This window comes from Microcaecilia unicolor, chromosome 2 (assembly GCF_901765095.1).
Source record: "Microcaecilia unicolor chromosome 2, aMicUni1.1, whole genome shotgun sequence".
Taxonomy (NCBI): Eukaryota; Metazoa; Chordata; class Amphibia; order Gymnophiona; family Siphonopidae; genus Microcaecilia; species Microcaecilia unicolor.
In genome coordinates this window covers 330,709,233-330,734,416 of record NC_044032.1, presented here as the reverse complement: position 1 = coordinate 330,734,416, position 25,184 = coordinate 330,709,233, and the positions used below count along the sequence as shown (strand labels likewise).

The following is a 25,184-nucleotide window of genomic DNA, read 5'->3' as shown; positions in this document are numbered from 1 at the left end:
ATGCTTACGCCCGAGCAATTGCAGACCCTAAATGGCCCCATTGTAGAGCAGGAGATCCGACAAGCTATTAAATCTTTACAACTGACTAAGGCGCCAGGGCCTGATGGCTATGGCCCAGAGTACTACCGAATGATCGCAGATCTGGTAGCAGCCCCCATGAGAGCGTGGTTTAATGGGATAGCGGAAAAGGGGCTGCCTATACAATACAATATGGCCCACATAGTATTAATACCAAAGCCGGGCAAGGATGTGACTCAGGTGGGCTCTTACCGCCCCATATCACTACTTAACCAAGACATAAAACTTTTGGCAGCTATACTGGCTAAACGCATGAATGGGATAGTTCCCTGTTTGGTGCACGATGATCAGGTAGGCTTTGTCCCAGGACACTACGCCTCTACGAACATTATGAGGGCTCTTTTAGCCGTCCATGAGTGCAAAGGTAAGGGAGGGCCGGCAGTAATTGCTGGGTTAGATATGGAAAAAGCGTTTGACAGTATCTCGTGGCAATACCTATTCTGGACCTTAAACCGGTTCGGTATTATAGGGCCGTACATCTCCTGGATTAGAGCGCTTTACACTGCCCCAATGGCCAGGCTGTTGATTAATGGTACACTTACAGAGAGCTTCCCTTTACAAAGGGGAACCCGACAGGGTTGCCCAATGTCGCCGCTCCTTTTTCTGTTAGCCATAGAGCCGCTAGCCATAAAAATCAGGGACAGCAGACACATGCAGGGGATACGGGTGGGCACACAAGAATTTAGAGTGAATCTATTCGCGGATGATATCTTAGTCTATACGGCAAATGGGACCAGAGATCTGCCTGGGGTTCTTACAATAGTGGGGGAATTTGGGAAGTTATCGGGTCTGCAAGTAAATCGCGCCAAATCGGAACTACTCCCATTGTCGGGAGGCTCCGAGGCTTCTGGTCTGCCGGGATTACCAATACCGTATGCTAGGGGAGCCAAGCGTTACCTGGGAATTCATCTCAGTGTTAACGCATTAATCTTTTATTAAAAAAATGTAGTTGACCCCTTGGAAAATATAAGGAAGCTTTGTGATCGATGGAAGCACTTGCCGCTTTCTCTAATGGGCAGAATAGCCTTAGTCAAAATGGTCCTTCTGCCAAAAATATTATATCCTCTACAAGCGGCTCCTATTTGGATATTGAGGAGAGATGAACGGTTGTATCGATGTATCATCCGTTCTTTTATTTGGCAGGGAAAGGGGGCTCGAATAGGACATCAAAAGTTATCCCTCAGTAGGAATATGGGGGGGTTGGCGCTGCCCGAGCTACGTTGGTATAACATAGCAGCGCTTATGCGACTCATTTTTGAAGGCATGACGGGCCAATATAAGTTCTTGCCGGGCAAGGGGTTGGAAGGCTGGTGCGCACCATGGTCTTTTACAAACCTAATACACATGAAACCCAGTACTGTATATGACACAGCAGGGAGGCTGGCTTTTTTGCAACCCTTGCGGAGGGCGTGGAAGTGGTGGAGAGAGCACCAGAATCGGGTACCGGAGGTCTCTCCTTTCTTAGGAATGGTGGGCAACGCGGACTTTCCTGCAGGAATACGATACTCTGTGTTTGACAAATGGAGGGATCAGGGCTGTGTGATGCTGGGTCACCTTATGGAACAGGGGCAGGAACATTTACAATCCTTTGATCAACTGAAAGACAGGTGGGACATTCCCAATCATCACTTCCTACAGTACCTTCAAGTGCGACACTATTTTTCCTCTCTAGTAAGGGCATATGGGGTTCAATGGCAATGGGGGCCTTTAGATAAGATCCTGCTACGTACACCATTCAAGGCAAACAGCCTCTCCACATGGTATAAAATCTTACTTATGAATGGGCCCGTAGGGGGGATGGAGAGATTGACAGACCAGTGGAATAAAGAGTTGAATATGAACTATACCACAAAACAATTCAGTAAGCTCTTCCCCACTATTTATGACATGGTAAAGGTAGCGGATCTGCAGGAAACGCAATACAAGATACTGCAAAGGGCATACATTACTAAGGCTAGGGGAGTGGCCATGGGGTTATGGGGGGAAGGCCAATGTACTAAATGTAAGCAGGGATGGGGGAGTCTCACACATTCTTTTTTAGAATGCCCATCTCTCTCTGTGTGGAACCGGGCATTTCAGGTAATCGGAGAAGTCACAAAAAGGCAGATTGAATGGGATTATGCATCCTTATTATTGGGGGATCAAACTATACTCATAGCCCAGGGCCTTTCCAAATCATGCAGGAAATTCATATATACCTCTCTCCTATTGATAAAGAAAACGATATTACAATTCTGGACCTCCACGGAGAGCGCTCCGGTGGAGGTGTGGTATGCTAAGATGAGAGCATTTGGGGAGAATGAGTGCCGCATTTACTCTAACGCATCAAAGCTTGCTACTATACAATATCATAGCATGTGGACGGAATGTTTAAGAGTGTTATCTTTACAAGGGGATGTAGAGGAGGGGGAGGGTGGGAGGGGGTGAATGGGGTATGACTGTTGGGTAATGGAATGGGATAGGATGGTGAGAATGGAGGATGACTCTGGGGGATCAGGATAGGAAGAGGGGGGAAAATGGAAAATACAGTGTGTGGTGTGGGCCATGCGGGTAAACATTGTTTAATTGATATGGAAGGTTCAGCTTGCGATTTCTGTGTTTTTAAGTATAACTGCAATTTGTAAGTTTAAAGTGCCTGCGAGCACACATTGATGCACTGTGTTTATAAAAATAAAATAAAAAAAAAATAAACCCCCACGCGGTATGGCGGCGCAGCACCACAGCGGCGCCGTTGAAGGCAGGCGCCCCCTGCGGTGCTTACCCCACTTACCGTGTTGGCACGGCCCTGCCTCAGGGATCGGTGCTGAGGCCCATTCTGTTCAATATATTTGTGACTGACATTGCTGAAGGATTAGAAGGTAAAGTTTGCCTATTTGCGGATTATACTAAGATCTGTAACAGAATGGACACCCGGGAGGGAGTGGAAAACATGAAAAAGGATCTGAGGAAGCTAGCAGAATGGTCTAAGGTTTGGCAATTAAAATTCAATGCGAAGAAATGCAAAGTGATGCACTTAGGGAGTAGAAATCCACGGGAGACGTATGTGTTAGGTGGTGAGAGTCTGATAGGTATGGACGGGGAGAGGGATCTTGGGGTGATAGTATCTGAGGATCTGAAGGCGCACACAGCCAGTGATGGAACAGCTTGACACCCCTCCTCCTGGAGTTAGGGAATCTCTTCGTAGGATTTCTTTACTTGTAAATGCCAACATCAGAGTTCCTTCCTCTTCTCCAGCACTGAGGAAACCCTTCCTTCAGTAGTGCAGTGCTGGTGTCGAGTCGATACAGCACAGTCACACAGGATACACAGCACTGAATATCGTCATGTTTCCAATTTCTTGGACTCTCGCAGGCACCACCGTGGCCAGAATCGGAGAGGTTCTCACTCTGCTCAAAAGAGATACAGGAACCCACCATATAGGAGACACTCCTCCACTCCTTCAGCCAACCCCCACAAGGAGCTCCTCAAGAGCTGTACCCACTCCAAGATGGACTATGCATTGTGATTTACAGCCCACAAATTAATCGGGGTGGGGAAACCCAAACAAATTATGGCTCACCTGAGGAGCAGCTCACCAAATTTCTGACACGGTGCCTGCCTTAGTTGACCTCCCTGTCCCCACTACAACTGATAGCTCAAGATGGGAATTCCAAAACTGACTACTTGGAACTGTACAGAGCTGGCAACCCCTTGCACTGATGGCTTCCTCCAGTCATTGCTCCAGAAGTGTTTTCATGATATGAGGAAAACGACCTTGGTGAACCAGATAGCCACATCTCAGACTCTGGTAGTTCTAGTATTTGATTCATTCTATCCCTGTCAGACTCTCCAGGCATTCCTTCTGATGACACACTTTCCCACTGAAGGACCTGACCTACTCAGTTCTTACAAAAGCTTGCCACGCATCTTTTGTTTTCACCCAGCAACACACCGGATCCATGCATAAAGGACTTGGGCATCTTCAAATACCTGGACATGCCAAAATCTATTGTGGTTATTCCAATCCATAAAATCCTCCTAAAGACAATATTTGGCAGACTCCATTCTTTGGTGCACCCACATCCAGAAGATTGCAGGCAAAATGCCAGGTGCATGCTGCACCAAACTTTAACAAAAGCCAACTCCCACATCAATCTGTTGTGATAGAATCAACCATGAAAAATCCAAGAACTTACGTCCTCACTCCAGTACACCCATTAGAAAGGAATAGAAGATCCTTGACAAGATGGGGAAAAGGATCTTCCATAATGCTGTGCTCAATTTCTGTATTGCCCTATACCAGTTTCAGCGCATCCTGTACAAGGACTCCATCTTGGTCAAGATCAAGGCCAGCTCTTTCCCCTGAGACTTCAAAGATCTTTATCCTCCCTTCTTCAAGACCTAGAGGAATGCAGAAAATACCTCACCCGCTCCTCATTTGACACATTATGATAACTTCTCTCATACCACGGGACAGAACACCACAGTTCCTATTTAAACAAACCCTCACAAAGAACAGCCATATCTGAAACAATGAACTATTACCTGAATTGGTTATTACTCTATTTACCATTAACTTTCTCTTTGCTTCATGTACAATTTCTCATTCATAATAGATTTTAAGTATGTAATTTCTTTGTTGTTTTGATGGTATTTTAATTATGTATGTTCATATTTGGAAACCACCTAGTTTATAGGTGGTCTATACATTTTTTTTAATAAATAAATTTTCTAAATGTTAAACATCCATAGCTATCCCAGTACATTTATGATACTGTATTGTAAAATTGGATTCTTACAACCAATTACTTTCTTATGCACTATTCTTTGTTATGTATCCTATACTGTTTATTGCAAGCCACATTGAACTCAAAGTTGTTTGGGATAACGTGGAATATAATGTCACAAACAAATATTTTCTCTGGTTTGTTTTAAATTTACTTCTTAGTGGCTTCATTGTGTGCCCCCTAGTCTTAGTATTTTTGGAAAGAGTAAATACATGATTCACATCTACTCGCGCCATTCCACCCAGCATTTTATAGACCTCTATCATGTCTTGGCTGTCTCTTCTCTAAGCTGAAAAGCCCTAGTCACTTTAGCTTCTCGTGATAGGGAAGTGGTCCCATCCCCTTTATCATTTTTGTTGCCCTTCTCTATACTCTTTCTAATTCTGCTATATCTTTTTTGAGATGTGATGACTAGAGTTGCACACAGTATTCAAGGTGCAGTTGGACCATGGAGCAATACAAAAGCATTATAACATTCTCAGTTTGTTTTCCATTCCTTTCCTAACACTCTATTTGCTTTCTTAGACGCTGAAGAACATAGAGAAGAGGGTTTCAATGTATTATGAACAATGACACCCACATCTTTTTCCTAGGCGGTGACTCCTAATATGGAACTTTGCATGAAGTAGCTATAGTTTGGGTTTCTCTTTCCCATATGCATCAGTTTGTGGTTGCTCACATTAAACATCACCTGCCATTTGGATGCTCAGCCTACCAGTCTTGTAAGGTCCTCATGAAATTTTTCACAGCCTCTTGTGATTTAACAACTTTGAGTCATCAGCAAATTTAATTACTTTGCTAGTTATTCACATCTCTAGATCATTTATAATATACAGTGGTGGAAATAAGTATTTGATCCCTTGCTGATTTTGTAAGTTTGCCCACTGACAAAGACATGAGCAGCCCATAATTGAAGGGTAGGTTATTGGTAACAGTGAGAGATAGCACATCACAAATTAAATCCGGAAAATCACATTGTGGAAAGTATATGAATTTATTTGCATTCTGCAGAGGGAAATAAGTATTTGATCCCCCACCAACCAGTAAGAGATCTGGCCCCTACAGACCAGGTAGATGCTCCAAATCAACTCGTTACCTGCATGACAGACAGCTGTCGGCAATGGTCACCTGTATGAAAGACACCTGTCCACAGACTCAGTGAATCAGTCAGACTCTAACCTCTACAAAATGGCCAAGAGCAAGGAGCTGTCTAAGGATGTCAGGGACAAGATCATACACCTGCACAAGGCTGGAATGGGCTACAAAACCATCAGTAAGACGCTGGGCGAGAAGGAGACAACTGTTGGTGCCATAGTAAGAAAATGGAAGAAGTACAAAATGACTGTCAATCGACAAAGATCTGGGGCTCCACGCAAAATCTCACCTCGTGGGGTATCCTTGATCATGAGGAAGGTTAGAAATCAGCCTACAACTACAAGGGGGGAACTTGTCAATGATCTCAAGGCAGCTGGGACCACTGTCACCACGAAAACCATTGGTAACACATTACGACATAACGGATTGCAATCCTGCAGTGCCCGCAAGGTCCCCCTGCTCCGGAAGGCACATGTGACGGCCCGTCTGAAGTTTGCCAGTGAACACCTGGATGATGCCGAGAGTGATTGGGAGAAGGTGCTGTGGTCAGATGAGACAAAAATTGAGCTCTTTGGCATGAACTCAACTCGCCGTGTTTGGAGGAAGAGAAATGCTGCCTATGACCCAAAGAACACCGTCCCCACTGTCAAGCATGGAGGTGGAAATGTTATGTTTTGGGGGTGTTTCTCTGCTAAGGGCACAGGACTACTTCACCGCATCAATGGGAGAATGGATGGGGCCATGTACCGTACAATTCTGAGTGACAACCTCCTTCCCTCCGCCAGGGCCTTAAAAATGGGTCGTGGCTGGGTCTTCCAGCACGACAATGACCCAAAACATACAGCCAAGGCAACAAAGGAGTGGCTCAGGAAGAAGCACATTAGGGTCATGGAGTGGCCTAGCCAGTCACCAGACCTTAATCCCATTGAAAACTTATGGAGGGAGCTGAAGCTGCGAGTTGCCAAGCGACAGCCCAGAACTCTTAATGATTTAGAGATGATCTGCAAAGAGGAGTGGACCAAAATTCCTCCTGACATGTGTGCAAACCTCATCATCAACTACAGAAGACGTCTGACCGCTGTGCTTGCCAACAAGGGTTTTGCCACCAAGTATTAGGTCTTGTTTGCCAGAGGGATTAAATACTTATTTCCCTCTGCAGAATGCAAATAAATTCATATACTTTCCACAATGTGATTTTCCGGATTTAATTTGTGATGTGCTATCTCTCACTGTTACCAATAACCTACCCTTCAATTATGGGCTGCTCATGTCTTTGTCAGTGGGCAAACTTACAAAATCAGCAAGGGATCAAATACTTATTTCCACCACTGTATATGTTAAAAAGCAGCTGTCCCAGCACAGGCCCCAGGGAACCCTACTATCTACCCTTCTCCATTGAGAATACAGACCATTTAACCCTACTCTGTTATCTATTTTTTAAACAATTCATATCCATAGTAGGACATTACTTCCTCTCCCACAACTTTCTAATTTCCTCAGGAGTCATCCATAAGGTACTTCATCAAATCCATTTTGGAAATCCAGATACACTATATCAGCCTGTTTACTTTCATCCACAGGTTTATTACATAACATAAGAACATAAGAGTAGCCATGCTGGGTCACACCAATGGTCCATCTAAGCCCAGTATCCCATTTCCAAACAGTGGCCAAGCCAGGTCAGAAGTACTTAGCAGCAGTGGCGTCGCGAGGGCAGCTGACACCCGGGGCGGGTCGCCGCGGCGCACCCTCTCCACTCCGGAGCGCAACCCCCCCCGAGAACATACCTGGAAGGCGGTGAGGGGCGGCCGGGAGAGCCAATCTGCCGAGTGCATGCCGCTGGGGGGTGTTGGCGCCTTGCTGGTTCCCTGCTCTCTCTGCCCCGGAACAGGAAGTAACCTGTTCCGGGGCAGAGAGAGCAAGGAACCAGCGAGGCGCCGACACCCCCCAGCGGTGTGCACCCGGGGTGGATCGCCCCACCGCCCCCTTCCTACGCCACTGCTTGGCAGCAACCCAATTATTAGCAACATTCCATGCTACCAATCCCATGGCAAGCAGCTGACTCCCCAAATCTGTCTCAATACCAAACTATGGACTTTTCCTCTAGGAACTTGTCCAAACCTTTTTTTAAAACCAGATGCCCTAACCACTGTTACCACCTCCTCTGGCAAAGAGTTCTAGAGCTTAACTATGCATTGAGTGAAAAAAATATTTTCTCCTATTTATTTTAAAAGTATTTCCATGTAACTTCCTCAAGTGTCTCCTAGTCTTTGTACTTTTGGCATGAGTAAAAAATCAATTTACTTCTGCTCGTTCTACACATCTCAGGATTTTGAAGACCTTAATCATATCTCCCCACATCTACCTCTTTTCCAAGCTGAAGGGCCCTAACATCTTTCGCCTTTTCTCATACGAGAAGAGTTCCATCCCTTTTATCATTTTGGTCGCTCTTCTTTGAATCTTTTCTAATTCTGCTATATCTTTTTTGAGATACGGTAATCAGAACTGAACGCAATACTCAAGGTGTGGTTGCACCATGGAGCGATACAGAGGCATTATAGTATTTTTGGTCTTATTCACCATCCCTTTGCTAATAATTCCTAGCATCCCGTTTGATTTTTTTGGCCGCTGCCGCACACTAAGCAGAAGATTTCAGCGTATTATCTACAACGACACTTAGAACTTTTTCTTGAATGCTACTCCCCAAGGTGGACCCTAGCATCAGGTAACTTTGATTCGGATTTTATTCTTTCCAATGTGCATCACTTTGCATTTGTCCACATTAAATTTTATCTGCCATTTGGTTGCCCAGTCTTCCAGTTTCCTAAGATCTCCCTGCGATATTTCACAGTTGACACGTGTTTTAACAACCTTGAACAGTTTTGTATCATCTGCAGATTTAATCACTTCACTCTTCGTTCCGATTTCCATATCATTTATAAATATATTAAATAGCATCGGTCCCAGTACTGATCCCTGCGACACTCCACTGAGAAAAATGACCATTTAACCCTATCTTCTGTTTTTTGTCCAATATCTCCCTCTTCCCTCACCTACCCACACCCATCCTGATAGACTATCAATGAAATGCTTTGATGTTCCCATGCATACCTCCTACCCACCGCCACCCTGTTAGACTGTCAATGAAATGCTTGGATGCTTCCCTTATATATTCTGTCATCTTCCACATTTGCTTATTTCCAATCTGACGAAGAACTGCAACCTTCGAAAGCTAATCAAGAAATGTATTAAGTTATGTCCAATAAAAAAGGTATCATCTTATTTTCTTTTCCATGTTTTATTTTGTTTGATTTCTATTGATTACCTGTCCAATAACCAATTCTTAATCCACACCAGAACCGTGCCTCCTTAATTATCTCAGGAGTCTCTCATGAGGAACTTTACAACAAGCTTTCTGAAAATCTAGATACACTACATCAACCGGCTCACTTTTATCCACATGTTTATTCATGCCTTCAAAGAAATGAAGCAAATTGGTGAGGCAAGACTTCCCTTGGTTGAATCCATGCTGACTCTGTCCCATTAAACCATGTTTGTCTACGTCTTCTGTTAATTTTAGTCTTTATAATAGTTTCCACTATTTTGCCCGGCACTGACGTCAGACTTACCAGTCTGTAATTTCCCAGATCACCCATAGAACCCTTTTTAAAAATTGGCGTCACATTGGTCACCCTCCAATCTTCAGGTACTATGGATGATTTTAATGACAGGTTACATATTACTAACAGCAGATCAGAACTCTCATGCTGGAGTTCTCTGATGTATATTGTTGGAAGTATGCCATCCGGTCCAGGTGATTTACTACTCTTTATTTTGTCAATTTGGCTCAGTAAATCTTCCAGGTTCACTAAGATTTCATGCAGTTTCTCCGCATCACCACCCTTGAAAACCGTTTCTGCTACAGGCAGATCTCTTACATCTTCTTCCATAAAGAGAGAAGCAAAGAATTCATTCAGTTTCTCCGCTAAGGCTTGTTCTCCCTGACACCCCTTCAAAGAAATTTTGTAGATTGGTGAGGCAAGATTTCCCTTGACTATATCCATGTTGGCTTTGTCTCATTAATCCATACTTTTGAATATCCTCTGCAATTTTGTTCTTTATAATAGTCTCTACCATTTTGCCTGGCACCAATGTTAGGCTCACTGGTTTATAATTTCCCAGATCACCTCTGGAACCCTTATTAAAAACTGTGGTTATATTGGCCACCTTCCTATCTTCTGGTACCATGCTGGATTTTAAAGTTAACTTACAAGTTAACTTAAATATTATTAACAATAGTTCTGCAAGTTCATTTTTCAATTCTACTAATACTCCAGGATGTATACCATCTGATCCAGGTGATTTACTAGTCTTCTATTTGTCATACTGCCCTATTATATCTTCCGGTTTGCAGAGATTTCTTTCAGATTTTCTGAATCATTCGCATTGAATACCATTTCTGGCACTGGTATCTCACCCACATGTTCCTCAGTGAAGACTTAAGAATTCATTTAATCTCTCTGCTATGGCTTTGTCTTCCTTGAGTGCCCCCTTTTACCCTTTGGTCATCTAGCAGTTCAACTGATACTTTTACTGGTTTCTTGATTTTAATGTACCCAAAAAAGTTTTTACTATGTGTATTTGCCTCTAACGCAATCTTCTTCTCTGTTTGCCTTATCAGCACTTTGCATTTGACTTGCCATTCTTTATGCTGTTTCCTATTATTTTCAGTCGGATCCTTCTTCCATTTCCTTCTGCTCTAATAGTTGCTTTCTTCTCACTTTTTAACCATGCTGGCTGTTGTTTGGCTTTCCTTCCTCCTTTATTAATGCATGGAGTATATCTGGTCTGGGTGGTATTTTTGAACAGCATTCATAGACCTACCAATAAAGAAAAAGAGTCGGGTCTGCAAGATCACACCTAAACCTACACTACTCAAATTGCAAAGGATTGACATACAAAACAACCTACGCATCCAGCTTCTCCTACATAAGCACACAACTATGGAATGGCCTCCCAAAAGCTGTGAAAGCAATCCATGACCACCTGAACTTCAGGAAATCACTAAAAACCAACCTCTTCAAAAAGGCTTACCCCAACGATCCTACGTAAACCTCTTCACCCAAAACATAGCATGCCTATAATGATCGTACTGGACAACACACAATCTTCATCCCTTCCGACCCTCCACACGTACCTCATTCGATCACTATACATCCTTGTACTTGTTAACAACCGACTAGGCAAACATCTTAACAGTACTATATAAGCCACATTGAGCCTGCAAATAGGTGGGAAAATGTGGGATACAAATGCAACAAATAAATAAATAAATAAATTCATGTTTGATGTAAATTTTTGACCTTTGCCTCTGCTCCTCTTAAGTTTTTTTTTTTTTTTAACCATTCTCTTCATTTGACTTCCTGATTTTTGATACACACCTTCTGAAATGGGATGGAGATGGGATTTCATATACCACTTTTCTGTGGTTACAATCAAAGCAGCTTACATATTGTGTACAGGTGTTTATTTTGTACCTGAGGCAATGGAGGGTTAAGTGACTTGCCCAGAGCCATAAAGAGCTGAAGGGAATCAAACCTGGTTCCCCAGATTCTCAGGCCACTGCATTAACCAATACACTACTCCTCCACTCAAGGGGCCCGCTCCAACACTGTTGCTTGGAGGCTATAAATTTGAACTTCTGCCTTAGATGAATATTTAACTATTTATATTCTATTTCAAAGAAAATTGTCCAGAATAGATCACAGCAAAACCATGCCTTACATTGAAAACATAGATTAAAGATATATCAAATATCCACTTTCAAATGCTTGTGAAAACAAAAATGCCTGCAACTTTTCCCCGAAAGATTTAGTAATCCTTTACAAAGTACAGCTCCAAAGACGAGGGCAGCAATAGAGATCTATCCCTCTTCATCCTATAACCCACTCTCTCAACCAACCAACCCAGGCCTCCTTCTCCTCTTTTCCTGATATCACCGTTATCAATAGAAATCAAACAAAATAAAACATGGAAAAGAAAATAAGATGATACCTTTTTTATTGGACATAACTTAATACATTTCTTGATTAGCTTTCGAAGGTTGCCCTTCTTCGTCAGATCGGAAATAAGTAAATGTGCTAGCTGACAGTGTATATAAGTGAAAACATTCAAGCATTACTATGACAGTCTGACAGGGTTGGAGGATGGGGGTGGGTCGGAGGTATGCATGGGGACATCAAAGCATATCATTGAAATTCTAACAGGATGGGTGTGGATAGGTGAGGGGTGGGGTGATCAACAGAGACATACAGCTTTATGGTTTATAATGGGCTAGGAACCCCAGGTCCTTGTTAAGTCCTTTCTGTTGGGTGTTAAAATATTCAATCCTTCTGACTTCAAAGGTCTTACGTTCTTGTATGGTTTTAAAGTTACCTTTCAGTATTCTCACTGTGAAATCACTGGTACAGTGTCCTGGTTCTGTGAAGTGCTGTCCCACCGGGGTGGGGGTCCTACTGGCTGTATTGTTCATGTGATCTCTATGTAAATTGAATCTTGTCTTAAGCATCTGGCCTGTTTCTCCAATATAGCATCCTTCGTTACATTTTGGCATAGTTTGCAACTGGATAAATGCCAAAATATTTCACAGGACCCCACAGTTACCCACAAAGGAAAGATATTCAACATAAAGGGATCTTTCACTTGCTCATCTTCCAATGTGGTATATATCATTCAGTGTAAAAAATGTAACTAAGGATGCTGGTAGGCGTCGTGTCGGGGGGGGGGGGGGGTCAGATGGGAGAAGGGGACTGGGGTGGGGAGGGGGTTCTTAGAAGGGAGAAGGGGGCTGGAACTGGGGTCTGAGAAGGGGCCATGAGGGAAAATGGGGGCCATGCCTAGGGCTGGTGGGAAAATGGGGGCCATGCCTGGGGCAGGTGGGAGAATGGATCTGGGGCTGAAAAGGGGGGCCCTAATGCAAGGCATGTGGATGAAGGGGGCTGGAACTGGGGTCTGAAAAGGAGGGTAGGTGGGATAAGGGGGCTACCACTGGGACTGGGGGCTGAAAAGGAGACAGGGAGAAGTGGCTGGGGCTGAAGCTCGGGACTGGTGAGAGAAAAGGGCTGGGGTTGAAACTAGGGGCTGAAAAGGAGACAGGGAGAAGTGGCTGGGGGCTGAAGCCCGGGACTGGTGGGAGAAAAGGGCTGGGGATGAAACTGGGGACTGGTGGGATAGTGGGGCTGAAAAGGGGGGGCATGTGGGAGATGTGGGCTGGGGCTAGAACTAGGGGCAGATGGGATAAGGGGGCTGGAACTGGGGGCTGAAAAAAGGGGCAGAGAGAGGGGACAGATCCTGGATGGAAGGGGGAGCGAGAGGAAGGGCACACCCTGGATGGATGGGAGAGGGAGGGCAAATGGTGGATTGAAAGGGCAGACAGTGGATGGAAGGGATAGAAAGGGCAGACAGTGAATGGAAGGGAGAAAGAGAGAGGGCAGACAGGGGCAGATGGTGGATGGAAGGGGCAGAGATAGAGGGCAGATGAGGATGGAAGGGGCAGGGAGAGAGGGCAGACAATGGATGGAGGGGACAGCAGAGGGCAGACACTGGATGGCAGAGAGAGAACTAAGACAGATGTTGGATGGAAGGAAGACAGTGAAAAGAAGATGAGGAAAGCAGAAACCAGAGACAACAAACTGTAAATAAAATATATATTTTTATTTTTTTTGCTTTAGGATAAAGTAGTATTGTAGCTGTGTTAATAAATGTTTATAATAGAACATGTAAACAAGGTAATCTTTTTATTGGACTAATTTTAATACATTTTGACTAACGTTTGGAGAACAGAACCCCCTTCCTCAGGTCAGGATAGGATACTGTCACAGCACTATACTGTATTGACCTGAAGAAGGATGTTTTGGCCTCTGTAAGCTGTAAGATTGTCGACAGGTAAGGAGCTCCGTAAATGAGCTCCCAAGGTCCCGAGTGGACAGACACACCTAGGCCATCCGACCGGACCGGAGATACATCAGGGCAGACTGGTGAATTATTAGACCACGTCGGCCTAACCAACACAAAACCTGATGCCGATTAGGAGCGATTCAGGCACCAGAGATCCCGAGCAACCTGATCTACCTGAAACATCCCTGGACCACGTTGTCGCTATATCAGCTGATCCAAGTGTGTCCCAGCGGTCCAGAAGGTTAACGACGCAGTTTCTCCTCCTGACCCGTCTTCCCAGACGACCGCCCCACATCGGAGCATGGTGCCGAGAAGATCACCACCAGCTACTTCTGTTCAGCACTGCTCGGATCCCGACGCCCCAGAGCGGACCGGCGGAAGCCGAGAGTGCACAGCGGAGGAGAGAACACCGGTGGGGTATCCGAACTAGAGGGCAAACAACACCAAGCCCACATGTATGCAACCACCCGCCGATGCCCAAACAGGGCAATTACCGAGGGACCCAGGGCAGGGCGCGATAAAGCACCAAAGGACACGGGACAGACCGGAGACACACTGGGGCAGACTGGTAAATCAACCCTGAGACACATTATCGCTAAATCAGCTGATCCGAATGTGGCCCAGCGATCCAGAAGGTAACAGCGAAGTTTCTCCTCTCGACCCGTCTTCCCCAGACCAACGCCCTACGTGGCTGAAACTGAGGGCCAGAACAAAGGCAACTAGACCTTGCGGTCTTCGGGAACCTTGCTCGTGGGAGGCTTTAACAAGAGGATAAACGATGCAGATGAGCTCACACTCGGCTTTGCATTTTTCCTTTTTCGTTTTCATATTATCTGCTTTTCATTTGGAGTGACTTTCTGAACTGCAGAAGCTAACCTTGCGATTGCTGACATTTTTATCCTGAAACTAGCCAATTTCAACCAAAACTCTATCTAAACTCAGGCACTTTTCTCCTGGAGCTATCCAAATTCAACCAGAAACTCTATCTAACCCGGCATTCTCCTGAAGCAGCCCAGTACAGGACTGGTACAACCAACACCGAATTGTGGACTCTACCTGACTCCGAACTTCCCAACAGTAGAGCTCATCACTGCCTTTACTTGCTGATACTACCTTTACTAAAATAATATAGCGGTACTACAGGGTAATTCCTCAGCAACAGAACTCATCGCTGGGTATTTCTGACATCACCTTACTAACATAATATAGCGGCACTATAAGGTAATAACTTAGTTATTGAACCTTATTACCACCATCTTACTGTTATTATATGCTGATATATTGAACCTTATTACCACCATCTTACTGTTATTATATGCTGATATTGCCTTGTAAACATAATACCTAAATGTATTAATTTAGCTAATATTCACTCACTAGCTTAGAGCTAACACCGCTAGAGTTGATACTGCTTGGCGCTGATACTGCTTAATGTTGATACCGCTTGATGTCAAGACTGCCTAATGCGGATACTGATTGAAACTACACCTACCCAATGCTTAATGTTCACACTGCTTAATGTTGACACTGCCTAACGCGGTTACTACTTGACGCCCATACAAAATTTCATTCCCTAATACCTTCAGGCACAACCAACACCACGAACCATAGCCAATATGAACACCAACAAATTGCTCATGGTAATCTACTTCCTCCCCCTAATCTACCACGCATGAACTACTCCCAACATAAACAACAATCTACCCACAGCACACAAACCCTACAGACAACCCATTCATAGCTCACCAGACCAAAAGAACAACAACCAACTAAAAGGAAAAACAAATACATACGGAAATAACCAACAGAAAGAGAAAAAAGGACATAACAAAACCAGATACCAAGAAAACAGGCAACTAATAAAAATCAACACATAAGTGTCCCAAACCGAACCTTACCACTCAATCCAAATGGGATACGTAAATACTAGATCAGTAGTAAATAAAACAGAGACTATAACAGACCGGATCACTACAGACAATCTCGACCTCCTATTCATCACTGAAACCTAGATCCATGACATTAAAGACCCCATAGACATATGCCCACCAGGATACAAAGTCACCCACTGGACAAGAAACGGAAAAAGAGGAGGAGGAATAGCCATAATATACAAATCCGAGTTCACCATCACAACCACAGCTGAATCCATTCTGCCACAACTTGAAATCACCTCAGTAAGAATCAATCACCCAAATTTGCAGGAAAACCTCAATGCAGTCCTACTCTACAGACCGCCAGGCAACTGGCAAGATTCCCAAACACATTTCATGGACTTTATCTCGAACACTTGCGTCTCTACCTCAAACCTTATCATAATAGGAGACATGAACCTGCACTTTGACGATCTCACCTCAACAAGCACACAAGAATGCTAAGAATTCCTACAACTATGGGATCTGCATGAACCAAACACGCAACCAACTCACATTAAAGGACACACACTAGACATTATCGCACACAAATTCGACCCCGACTCAAACCTCATACTAACAGATACAAAATGGACACCTGTACCGTGGTCAGACCATTATAAAACAAACATCTCCCTTCAATGGCGAACGAAAGACTTACTTAACAAACAAGAACGAAAAACCTACACCATGAGAGGAAAAATAGACCCGGTAACATTCTGGCAACAGATCTACCACAACGGATGGACAATCAAGGCAGATACAAACCAATTTCTCCTAGAATGGGACGATAGATGCAGATTAATTTTAGACAATATAGCCCAAACTCAAACCAGAACCTCACACAGAGAGAACTCAATACCATGGTTCAATGAAGAACTGAAAAAACGTAAAACACAAGTAAGAAGGTTAGAGCGTGCATAGAATAAAATCAAAGACGACCTCACACTTAACGCCTGGAAAAAACTTCAAAGAAAATATAAGTACACCATAAGACAAACCAAAAGATTATATTACAAAACCAAAATTGGACCAAACTACAAGGACACACACAAACTCTTCCAGCTCGTGAATCAACTACTAGATATCACACCAGTCACAACCAACAGCAAAGATACACCAGGAGCAGACAATCTCGCGAGATACTTCAATGAGAAAATCGTAAAACTACGACTCAAAATACCTGTCAGCACCATCGATTACGCCGACCTCCTTGACTGTCTAGATCCAGACCTTGGTATATATCCAGCAGACAGAACTTGGACCAACTTCGAGATACTAACGGAGGATCTTATCTCCCACACGCTTAAAAGATTCGCCAAATCTCATTGCAAATTAGACATATGCCCAAACAACCTTAAGACATCTGCCCCTCAACAATTTATAACAGATCTAACGATTCATTTGAACTACATGTTACAAAATGGACTCTTCCCGAAGTAGAAAGGAAACATTCTACTCACCCCCATACCCAAAGACGCAAAGAAAAGTGCTAGTGAACTAACCAACTATAGACCAGTAGCATCCATTCCCCTAATAATCAAACTAGTGGAAGGAATGGTGACTAAACAACTCACAAATTATTTAATACAAATTCTCAATACTGCACGACTCCCAGTCAGGATTTCGGTCTAACCACAGTACTGAGACAGTACTAGTTACTCTTATGACTAAATTCAAACAATTGATCGCAACTGGCAAGAACGTACTACTCCTACAATTTGACATGTCCAGCGCCTTTGACATGGTTGATCATGGAATACTACTACATATCCTAGAATACTTCAGAATTGGAGGCAATGTTCTCAATTGGTTCAAGGGGTTCCTAACCACACAATCATACCAAGTGACATCTAACTTGACCACATCAGCCACATGGATACCTGAATGCGGAGTTCCACAAGGGTCCCCCCTCTCACCGACCTTATTCAACTTAATGATGATACCCTTGGCCAAACTACTATCAAACCAAAACCTCAACCCATACATATACGCAGACGACGTAACGATTTACATCCCATTTAAACAAGATCTCAATGAAATTTCCCATGACATCAACCAGAGTCTACATATAATGCATTCATGGGCGGATGCATTCCGGCTGAAACTCAAAGCAGAAAAAACCCAGTGCCTAATACTTACCGCTCAACACAACACGAACAAATTCAGAACCATCAACACACCAAAACTGAAACTTCCAATCTCGGACACCCTAAAAATTCTTGGAGTTACCATTGACCATCACCTTACACTTGAGAATCAAGCGAAAAAACACAACCAAGAAGATGTTCCACTCAATGTGGAAATTAAAAAGAGTAAGACCTTTCTTCCCAAGGACCGTCTTCCGTAACCTGGTACAATCAATGGTACTCAGTCATCTAGACTATTGCAACGCACTCTATGCTGGCTGCAAAGAGCAAATAATCAAGAAACTTCAGACGGCCCAGAACACAGCAGCTAGACTTATATTCGGTAAAACAAAATATGAAAGTGGTAAACCCCTACGAGAAAAGCTACACTGGCTACCACTTAAAGAACGTATCACGTTCAAAATATGTACCCTAGTTCATAAAATCATTCACGGAGATGCCCCAGCCTACATGTCAGACCTGATAGACCTAACACCCAGGAATGCCAACACATCATCCCGCACACTCCTTAATCTTCACTTCCCCAACTGCAAAGGTCTAAAATACAAACTAACGCATGCGTCAACCTTTTCCTACTTGAGCACACAATTCTGGAATGCACTGCCGCGCAACTTAAAAACGATCTACGATCTAACTTCCGCATATTACTAAAGACCCATCTCTTTGACAAGATATACCACAAAGACCAACAAATGTGATCTCCTACACATATATCCAGAATTGCCTTACGATAATTGCTTGTTTTCCATTGTCATGCTTTATCATTATCATGTAACCCAAGATCCTTATGCAATACTAATTGTCTATTTTCTTATGTATTTCCACTATTCCTGATGTAATGTAAGCCACATTGAGCCTGCAAAAAGGTGGGGAAATGTGGGATACAAATGCAATAAATAAATAAAATAAATAAATCAATGTATTAGTCCAATAAAATGGTATTATTTTATTTTCTATATTTGTTTTATTTCTATTTGTTAATTTGTAAAGTGGTGATCGGTACTTGTTAGTTTTTTTCAAATTTACATCTGCTGTCTTTATATTTTGCACAGTACTAGGGGACATTTTCTGTTTCTGTGGTGTTGCATTGTATGCAGAGTCTAGGATCTTGGGGGTTCAGTTTAATTTTTGTCTAAATAGAAAGTTTATGACTACTTATTGTATAGTGGATTAAGGTGTATCTGTATTTGTGAAAAAGACATGGCTTTCAGTTGGTATTGACTGTGCAGGATTGACAATCTGTACTATTCTGTCTGGTTTCCTTTTATAATAGGTGAATTGATGTTCTAGTGCTCACTATAGTGTTTAAGATGCGTTGCTTTTCCTTGTGTGACTTGTAGAAACGACTGCTTATAGTATGGTAGAATTGCTCTATAGGTCCTGAGTGTTTTGTATTCTCAGCATGCCTAGTACTGGATTTTGGAGGGGGGTGTTAAAAAAATGACCAGCCCCAGGTGTCAACTACCCTAGCTATGCCACTGGGGCAATCATGTGTTCCCCAGAAATGATACAATCTTTGCTAGTACATTTAAAATTCCAATCATGGCAAAGATTAATAATTCACCCAACAAGATAAATAAAAAAAATGATAAAATATATTTGCCACATACCTTAAATCTCCATCTTGTTACAACTACAAATTTAAGTGTATGGTCTTTTCCAAGAATTTCTTCATTGCATAATATATCCAGCTGCAAAATAAGATTTATAATGTATTAATGCTATGAAAAATAAAGATAACATTTTCATTTACAACATATTGTTATCCTATTCTCTATCACTGATATAAAATGAACTGCAAATCTATTTAAAGAGAATAACAACTTTTATAATTCATTTACATTACCGGAAAACCATAAATAAGCAAATCACATAAACAAACCAAATTCCAAAAGAAAATCCATAAAAATATCGCGTAAAAAATTTTTCATTGCCACATGGTGACCTACATACATTTCCTCATAACAAGTAAGATTAATCAAGAAGCCTTAAAAAAAATGCCATAAAAACACAGTTTAATCTGCCTTCTTTAAGGCCATAAGGGAAATCCATTTCTCTGGAAAGCAATTTCCATAAATCCAGAGTAGTAAAGGAAAATTCCTGCTTTCTAATACTCTTCTCTTTTAAGGGCTTCACTGATCTTAACTGGTTATACACATATCCATCCGGATGAAACTGAAAGAAGCCAAGAGAGAGGTACGTCTCGCGAAGGCGCAAGCGGAAGAACAAATGGCTAGAAAGGTAAGGAGGGGGCGACAAAAATTTCTTCAGGTATATTAGTGAAAGGAGAATGACTAAAAAGGGAATTGTGAGACTAAAAGATACAGCGAAACGCTATGTAGATAGTGATGAAGAAAAAGCCAATTTGCTAAACAGATACTTTTGTTCTGTTTTCACTGAAGAAAATCCTGGAGAAGGACCACGAGGGACTGGCAAAAGTACACCTGAGAATGGAGTGGATAGAGCACCGTTCACGGAAGAGAGTGTGTATCAACAACTTGGAAAGCTAAAGGTGGACAAAGCCATGGGACCGGACAGGATCCACCCCAGAATATTGAGGGAGCTCAGAGAGGTTCTGGCGGGTCCTCTTAAAGATTTCTTTAATAAATCCTTGGAAATGGGAGAGGTTCCGAGGGATTGGAGAACGGCGGATGTAGTCCCTCTTCACAAAAGTGGCGATAGGGAAGAAGCTGGAAACTTCAGGCCGGTAAGCCTCACTTTGGTTATTGGGAAAGTAATGGAAGCGATGCTGAAGGAAAGGATAGTGAATTTCCTGGAAGCCAATAATTTGCAAGATCCGAGACAACATGGTTTTACCAGAGGGAAATTGTGCCAAACGAATCTCACTGAATTCTTTGATTGGGTAACTGGAGAATTGAATCATCGACGTGCTATAGACGTAATATATTTTAGCAAAGCTTTTGACACGGTTCCCCACAGAAGGCTCTTAAATAAACTCGATGGGCTGAAGATAGGTCCCGAAGCAGTGAACTGGATTAGGAACTGGTTGACGGACAGACGACAGAGGGTGGTGGTAAATGGAGTTCGCTCGGAGGAGGGAAAGGTGAGTAGTGGAGTGCCTCAGGGATCGGTGCTGGGGCTGATTCTGTTCAATATATTTGTGAGTGACATTGCCGAAGGGTTAGAAGGTAAAGTTTGCCTATTTGCAGATGATACTAAGATTTGCAACAGAGTGGACACCCGGGAGGGAGTGGAAAGCATGAAAAAGGATCTGAGGAAGCTAGAAGAATGGTCTAAGGTTTGGCAATTAAAATTCAATGAGAAGAAATGCAAAGTGATGCACTTAGGGAGTAGAAACCCACGAGAGACTTATGTGTTAGGCGGTGAGAGTCTGATAGGTACTGAGGGGGAGAGGGATCGTGGGGTGATAGTATCCGAGGATCTGAAGGCGATGAAACAGTGTGATAAGGCGGTGGCCGTAGTGAGAAGGTTGCTAGGCTGTATAAAGAGAGGTGTGATCAGCAGAAGAAAGGAAGTGCTGATGCCCCTGTACAAGTCATTGGTGAGGCCCCACCTGGAGTATTGTGTTCAGTTTTGGAGGCCGTACCTTGCGAAGGATGTTAAAAAAAATGGAAGCGGTGCAAAGAAAAGCTACGAGAATGGTATGGCATTTGCGTTCCAAGACGTACGAAGAGAGACTTGCTGACCTGATCATGTATAACCTGGAGGAAAGAAGGAACAGGGGTGATATGATACAGACGTTCAAATATTTGAAAGGTATTAATCCGCAAACAAATCTTTTCCGGAGATGGGTAGGCGGTAGAACGAGAGGACATGAAATGAGATTGAAGGGGGGCAGACTCAGGAAAGATGTCAGGAAGTATTTTTTCTCAGAGAGAGTAGTGGATGCTTGGAATGCCTTCCCACGGGAGGTGGTGGAGATGAAAACGGTAACGGAATTCAAACATGCGTGGGATATACATAAAGGAATCCTGTGCAGAAGGAATGGATCCTCAGAAGCTTAGCCGAAATTGGGTGGTGGAGCAGGTGGGGGGAAGAGGGGTTGGTGGTTGGGAGGCGAGGATAGTGGAGGGCAGACTTATACGGTCTGTGCCAGAGCCGGTGATGGGAGGCGGGACTGGTGGTTGAGAGGCGGGGAATCCTGCTGGGCAGACTTATACGGTCTGTGCCCTGAAAAAGACAGGTACAAATCAAGGTAAGTTATACACATATGAATTTATCTTGTTGGGCAGACTGGATGGACCATGCAGGTCTTTTTCTGCTGTCATCTACTATGTTACTATATATCCATCCGATCGTTCCTTAAGGGGAGGATAAGACCTGTGGGGCCGATTCAAATCCTACAGATACTCCATGTAACCTTGGCAAGTCAATTGAAACTACATAGCCTCAGGTACAACCGTAAGCTCCTATTTAACAGCCTACAGTAAAACAGAGATACTGAAATACAAGCAAACTTGTCACTGGATTCTTTAATCCACAGAAGCACAGTACTCTGGATTAGTAAATCCTGTCATAAGTTTGTTTTGCAGTGCTGTGGCTGGGAACAGTAGTGTAGCCAGAGAGCCGATTTAGGGCAGTCCCAAGATCAAAGTGGATGGGCCAAAAAGTTCATGTCCACTACTGTTGTCTCCCCCCTACACAAACAAAGCAAAACCCAAATTTAATTTCCGCATCCCCGCCAACACCCCCTCCCTCCTACCCAAAGTAAATAAAATGCCTGTGCTTGTGGAGATCCCCAAGTCCTGCCAGCCGAAGACCTCCTTCCTGCCAAATCAGCTTACTTCTTGGGTGGCTGCCAAAAATGTCCCCAAACCGCTCCCCAAACCGCTGATGCCAGACACCGGCTTCCGCCTATACTCAATTTTGCACATGTGTAAAAACTCAGCATGCACACAGTGGAGGGGCCCAGTGCTAGTGGCTGCCCAAGAAGTAAGCTCGTTTGTCGAAAAGGAGGTCTTCAGCTAGCAGAGCTTGGGGATCCCCAATAGCCACATTAAGGGAGATGAAACTTTGAGTGGGCCTGAGCCCAAATTGGGTGGGCCAAGGCTACACCATGGGCTGGGAAGATTGCATTTTCCCACAAGATATCCAGAACATGCCTGAGGGAGCAAAGGGCAGTTGGCAGCCCCATCATTTTTTTTTAAATGTACTTAGAAGTTTGTATGTTAGGGAGTATATTTTATAAGAGGGACAGGGGTAGGTAAGGAGACATTCCTTTCAAAAAAGAATCAGCAGCTTGGAGGGGGGGGGGGGGGAGCTTAATATTTAAAATGGACCGGGGTGGACACTGGCCCTTCAATAGATAATGGGCCCAAATTGGGGCCCACTCTCTCTTGCCTTCTAAGAGAGAGTGGGCCCCAATTTGGGCCCATTATCTATTGAAGGGCCAGTGTCCACCCCAGTCCATTTTAAATATTAAGCTCCCCCCCCCCCCAAGCTGCTGATTCTTTTTTGAAAGGAATGTCTCCTTACCTACCCCTGTCCCTCTTATAAAATATACTCCCTAACATACAAACTTCTAAATACATTTTTTTAAAAATGATGGGGCCCCCAACTGCCAACTGCCCTTTGCTCCCTCAGGCATGTTCTGGATATCTTGTGCTGTGTCAAACAGAACGCCCAGCTATTTCAGCATCTGTGATGGAGTTTGTCTGCTGTGCTAGAAATTGATCACCCAACCCACCAACTGTAGAAGATGGATAACTTTGTCCATTGCCACCTCAGTACTTTTTTTTATCATCCCCCTTCCTCAGGAGGGAGCTCTTCCTCCTCTAATGGCTCCTTCAATGATGGCTCTTCTGAATAAACCGAGGCCAAATCAAATAAGAAGGGCCTCATCTGTCCATTCCTGGAGGCCTAAACAAGATCTCTAAGGAGCCGGAGGGGCAGTAAGGCAAGAAAATAAACTACCTTGCAGCAACTCTGACTGTCCCTGCTTCAGTGAACAGGCCTGGTGTAAGAGCAATATAAACTCTGGAGAAAACAAAGATCCTGATGCAGCTGAATAGCAACTGTGCTCTGCGCGTGATCAGACAGAGGCTTGGCACCGACAAAAGGGTGCCCATTCCCACACTCTCCTACATCAATGTGCACCAGCACTGCCAGAAAGCCCAAAGACACTAGCATAATCGGATGCTGTGCCAAATCTGAAGAAATGCTGCTGCCAACTGTTTCCTCTGCATCCCATGGGATTCCCGGCTTGCATGAACTGCAACGCTCGACACCGGCCAGCGGGTCCCATAGTGGCAACACTGCTTAACTGCTTCTGTGGGAGTTACATTCACTCTGACAGTCACAAGTGTAGCACAACACCTCCCAAGAAGGGAGTTAGAATCCCTCCCCTGCACCAAATAGAACTTGCAGCCCTCGAAGTGGTTCTGAGTCAAACTTTAGTCAGACTTACAACTGCCAGCTGCAACTCCGAAGCTCACAGTCTTCATAAGTCTTACCCCAGATGAGAAAGGCTAAGGACTGATACTATGTCCCACACTCTCCAGCAAACGTCTTTCCTTCTTCTTCTTTTCTTTTTTTAAGATTGTTGTGCTAGAAAAGGAGAGCTCCACAGGAAACAGGGGAGAGATGAAGAAAAGGAAGAAGTAAATTCACAGGGCACCAGAGACATGGATCTGAAGATCTCCAGATATGACTCTGCAGACTCAAGCTACCCGTAAAGCTCAGGGGGCCAGTTGACCAACTGGACCAGGACCAAAGCACTCAGAACCTGCAGCAGAAAAGTGTGTCCATCCACCTGCTAGAGATAGAAAATACCGAGAAGCTGGACTGGAGGAAAAGAGAGATATGTCTCAGCTCAGTTTTCAGTTCTCTATCTCCACCTTCTGGTTGATGGATACAACTATCCCACAGGTTCTGGAGTAGTGAAACTATGTAATGGATTATTATTATTATTTTTTTTTTTTTAAGAATGCTGTTTAATGGGTTGTAAAAGAGAGAGAGGTTGAAAGATGATTTGGTGGGCTACTGTCTTGCTTGTTTTAAGGTTTATATTTTAATTTTACTATTGATACATGATTCGGGCTTTTGCAGATTATTTTGTTTTGATGTGCATTGTTCAGTCTTGTTTGTATATATGATGAGTATTTCAAATTTTTTAAAAATATTTTTAACTTTCAAAAATTACATTGACAAATACAATGTGATAGGAAATCATAAACAAACAAAAGGAAATAATATATTAACGAAATGATAAACATAAATATCATAAGTACAAAAGTATTGCCATA

The 25,184-nt window shown here is 43.4% G+C and overlaps 1 protein-coding gene across 3 annotated transcripts in view; it reads right to left on the bottom strand.

Moving 5' to 3' along the window:
- The window catches only part of PCGF3 (polycomb group ring finger 3), a 711,906-nt gene that overhangs the window by 73,106 nt on the left and 613,616 nt on the right, over positions 1 to 25,184 (bottom strand). For all 3 annotated transcript variants that reach the window (XM_030194352.1, XM_030194350.1, XM_030194353.1), the window contains one exon: positions 19,569 to 19,649. In XM_030194352.1, coding sequence (XP_030050212.1) covers positions 19,569 to 19,649 — 81 coding nt within the window. The remainder of the gene's footprint in view (positions 1 to 19,568; positions 19,650 to 25,184) is intronic.